Source organism: Octopus bimaculoides, chromosome 24 (assembly GCF_001194135.2).
Source record: "Octopus bimaculoides isolate UCB-OBI-ISO-001 chromosome 24, ASM119413v2, whole genome shotgun sequence".
In the NCBI taxonomy this organism is placed as follows: domain Eukaryota; kingdom Metazoa; phylum Mollusca; class Cephalopoda; order Octopoda; family Octopodidae; genus Octopus; species Octopus bimaculoides.
Window position 1 is genome coordinate 35557583 of NC_069004.1, and position 5097 is coordinate 35562679.

At 37.1% G+C, this 5097-nt stretch overlaps 1 protein-coding gene across 1 annotated transcript in view; it reads left to right on the top strand.

The window, feature by feature from the left end:
- Positions 1 to 1308: 1308 nt before the first annotated feature.
- The window catches only part of LOC106884200 (glutaryl-CoA dehydrogenase, mitochondrial), a 16587-nt gene continuing 12798 nt past the window's right edge, over positions 1309 to 5097 (top strand). Inside the window, exon 1 of the mRNA XM_014935446.2 lies at positions 1309 to 1519. Within this exon, the coding sequence (XP_014790932.1) occupies positions 1408 to 1519 (112 nt within the window). The 5' untranslated portion in view covers positions 1309 to 1407. The remainder of the gene's footprint in view (positions 1520 to 5097) is intronic.

Sequence of the window (5097 nt, forward strand, 5' to 3'; positions counted from 1 at the left end):
CCGAACTGCTAAGTTACGGAGACGTAAACACACCAACACGGGTTGTGAGCAGTGGCGGCGGTGGAGCAATCAGGCACAAAGACATCTCCCCATTTATATATACAATGAGCTTCTTTCAGTTTCCATTTACCAAACACACTCGCAACGTTTTGGTCGGCCTGAGGCTACAGTAGAAGACACTTGTTCCAGGTAGCACAGAGTGGGACTGAACTCTGAACCATGTGGTTGGGAAGCGAACTGCTCACCACATAGCCACACCTGCGCCTATCTAAAGCTAGTTTCTTTTTCTTTCTTTCTTTCTTTTTTTTTTTTTTTTTTTTTTTTTTTTTTTTTTTTTTAGCAGCCGAGATGAAATGGAATTATTTAGTAAAAGATAATTATGACCTAACTAAAATGGTATACATTTTATTGACGTCCACATGTATGAAAGATAAAAATCGAGACCGACTGGATTCGAACTCAAAAAGGAAGCTGCAAATTCCGTTGCTAAATTACACAGTATTGCTTTAACACCATCTCTTAATATGGAATATAACTCTTTGCTGATAAACAGCCTGGTCTCATGCCAATAAGGGCGCTTGTAAGTGGTCACTCGATTTGCTAAAAGCAACAGCCAAATTGCCCTTTGAATTACACCCTACTAATTTTGGATAATTTAGTCCATGATACACTATCGGGGAAAGGAAAATTACGAGATGGTGGCATACCCATACAAGAACCCCACCACCGACTTTGTTTCCTCATAACTTATAGAATAATGGATAAGTTTTTATTAAAAATTTCCACAAATACTTTTCAGATGGTGTAGATTACAGGTACAATAGAATTGAAAGAATTACAAGTATAATAGAATTTAAAATGGAACCCCCCCCCCAAAAAAAAAACCCAATTGCTTGAGGCGCACACGTACACACTGGTACACATCACATTTTTCTTCAAAACGAAACTTGAAATTTTGAAAAATTATGTCCTCCGATTATTTGTTTTATTTTAATTTAATTTTATTTCATTTCTTCGCATTAAATTCCGTTATAATCGTATTCTACATTATCTGAAAGATATCTATGGAGAAAAAAAAAATAGCCATTTATCTGAAAGTTATGAGGAAACAAAATCGGTGGAGCGAGCCACCATTGTATAGGTATGCTCGTGATGGTCACAAGTGGAACGTCTTCGGTCATTAGTCTACGCGATCGGGGCTGACCTGAGGCTAAACAACAACAACAAAAATAACCACCGCCACCACCACTACGACGACGACCAGGAACAACGCAGTTTCATAACAAATGTCACGGCGCCTTCCTTAGACGTCATCACCTCCTCCTTAGCCTCGCCGGCGCATGCTCAGTGGCTGCAACTGTTGTTAATTGCCTTTTTCTTCTACTTCTCTTCAGAGGCTTTGAATCAATGGCTTTGATCCGTGTTCTAAACACAGCTCTGCTGTCTTTGCAGCAAACCCTGAGAAATGGCCCTCATCTGCAACACAGCGGCGCTTGCAGGCTTCTATCCTCTTCCATGCGTATCCTTTTCGTTTTGATTTTCTTATTTTATCTCTGATTGTTTAGTTTTTATTCTGTTTACATTCTTTCTTGTTTCGTGTCCGTTTCTCTCACCTCTCACTCGCATCTATATATTATATAAATATATTTACTCACACACCTCCGATGTATGTATCATCTATAGAATTAAACACATACTTGTGTATATATCATATAAATATCTACATCTTTATGTGTATAATCTATATTTATATCATCTATAGAACTAAAAACACACACATGTGTGTATATGTTATATAAATATGATATGATATACATCTTGAGTGTATATAATTTACTTGTGTACCATCTATAGAATTAGATACTCACATGGGTGTATATGTGTGCATGTACACGTGTATATTATATGCGTATGTTATATTTGTTATGAATGAATCCAGTGACTTCGAGGTTTCACTGGATATGTGATGTTTTTTTTATATTCCTACTGACAGTTTAAATAAACCACAGACCCAGCAATACTTCGAAGTCACTATCGATTGCATTATAAAAATTAATACCTGGCTTAATGCCGTAACACATGGAGTGAGTATTGAGTCCTTTATTAAGAGTTCTTCGTTTTCTTTTTTATGCTTATATAAACACTCGGTCATCCTGTATTGCGTACTGACACACACGCACCCATAGTATTTAGTAGAGAACCCTGTGGGGAACTGAACCGCAGAAGAAGCTTCCCCCTTTTGCAAGTGTTTTGGTCCTTAAACTCCTTACACTCTAAAGGGCCGCATCTAGATCACGACTCGTAGATACCCGTCCACTGTTACAGTCTGGATGGCCAAGGTGCCCCAGTGTGTGTGTGTGTGTGTGAACATATAAATGCAAAACATGGGAGAAAATAGTTTTTGGATACATAAGAGTTAGATATGGGGGTTTTTATTGAAGCTGTAAAAACTTTTCAAACTGTTACTCTTGAGTTTCCCGTAACCAACCTTCAGATATGGGTTTTTAACGTTATATTTAGTGTGTAAAGTGTTTACATATCCTCTATGTTTATAAACAAACAGTGAAGAACCGTCGAGTGGTTTGTATATATTTTCTATTGTATAACCAGTGACACCATCGGTCTATGGTTGAGATCTTAGAAGGGCAAATGTGGAGGTGATGGCGGCGGGAAACGGAACCGAGTGAAGAGGCATTGTTTTCTCAAGGGCAGCAGTTGTCCGAGTCGTAGAACTGGTTCCTCAGGCAAGTAGAGTTACCTGCCTTGACAACAAACGGCCTAACAACAATAATAATGATTTCAAATTTTGGCACAAGGCCAGCAATTTAGGAGACGGGGTGGGATAAGTCGATTATATCGATACTAGTGCTCAACTGGTACTTATTTTATCGACCCCCGAAACGATGAAAGTTAAAGTCGACTTCGGTGGAATTTGAACTCCGACAGTAAAGATGGACAAAATGTGGCGAAGCATTTCGTCCGGCGTGCTAATGATTTTGCCAGCTCGCCGCATTAAGCAATAACAATATTAATACAAAGGTACCTTGGGGTGTTGTTTATTACCAGGTCTCCCTTCATTCAGCAGAACTATAATCAAAGGCGTTCCATTTGTGATCACCCTGCCTGTTATTTATAAACATTGTACTCCCTAAAAACACTTTACCAATGTGTACTTGTTTAGCACTGGGGTTTACACGGAAGCAGCAAATCTATTATCAAAGGCTTTCCAGCCATGACCACCCCATCTGCTCAGAAAGATATTTTGGAAACTGCTCTGGTTGCAAGATAAAAAAAAAGGCAATGTCCAACTGATTTTATAAGGGCAAAATTTGATATTGTTTTCTTGTAACGCCCAAATCTTGGGGGTTGCAATCTGGGTTAAAAATCCTGCTAGAAATAGCAGCCAAATTTCCTCAAAGCAAACCTACCTTGAATGAATAGAATAAAATTAAAAAAAGACGTTAGATAATGTAGTTCTCGACATCCCTGAAAAGGTGAGATTGCCATAACTGGAATATGTTTATCATCAGTCACTTGACCTGAGGCCAAAATAACAGTTTATGTAATTCATTTATGCGAAGACACTCTATTTCAGGAAAAATTTATGCAATGTAAGGATATCACTTAAAGGAATTTAAATGATGTTATTTTATTATATAATGGCTTTATATAATACAGTTTTATTATATAATAAATATAGCCTGGATATATTTTATTATAAATGTCAAACACCACCCCATACTCGCCTCTGCGATTCTTTGTTTACTCATCTATGGTACTGTATTTTCATTTATTAATTTTTAGGCATGAAAATACTTATCAACTGCAGAAACCCATGATGTACTGAGGGCGCAATAGGTGACCCGCGATATGGCAATTGATTATATACACACACACACACACACACACATATATATATATATATATACACACACACACACACACACACACACACACACACACATATATATATATATATACACACACACACACACACACACACACACACGTGTATATATATATATACATATATATAGCAAATGTCATGGTGCTTTAGGTGTATGAGCTGTAATTCCATATTCTGAGTCATATTTGTTGATGACCGATGAGAAGAGAAGTATTTCTTCCTGAGGATTCTGCTGGCATCAGTGGCCCTTCAGATAAACTCCAGTTTCCTCACTGGTGGCATCATGTGTGGGGCATCAAAATCTGAGCCTTTGCTTCTCCGTATTCGAATCGGTGCCTTGTACCCTCCCTGTATGTCATAAGGGGATTGGCATGAGGGTTAAGCTATCTGGTCATTAAAACCTGGCTTTAAGAAATCTATGGGACCCCATCCCAGCATGGAATAATAAACAGGTGTAAAACAATGATAATGATGATGCATATGATTAATTAAGATCATCATCGTCCCATTAGCACTGTCATCATCATCATTACCACCACCATAACCATTAACATCATTATCATTACTACGACCATCATCATCACCACTACTATTATCATCACCATCATCATATTCACTATCATCATTATCACCAGCATCATCATCATCAAATAAACTCTTGGCTAGAGAAGTTGTTAAAATACCTCAACAGTGAGTAGTGCCAAGCAAGATTCTTGACAGCACAGAATTTCAATGTAGTCATTCTACTTGCTAGAAATAACAGCTAAATTTTCAAATCAAATCAAATCATCTTAGGAAATGGAAGGACATAGTTTAATAAGGTAGACTATATCCCAGAAGAATAATTTAGGATGGGCATGGTGGGAACAGGTTTGATCATAAGTCTAGCTTCATCAAGGTTGACCTAGGGCTAAATAACATTCACAGCAACACACACACATTTAGAAATACGCTTCTGAAGATTCTATCTTGTTAATGCTTCTGTGTTTTTTTGTGTGTGTGTGTGTGTGCGTGCATATATACATGTGTGTTTATATTTTTATAAAATCTTATCAATTTATCTGTCTGTTCTCCTCACTCTCTCTGTCTCTTTCTTTCCATTTGAATCTATCTATCTATCTATCTATCTATCTATCTATCTATCTATCTATATATATATATATATATATATATATATATATATATATATA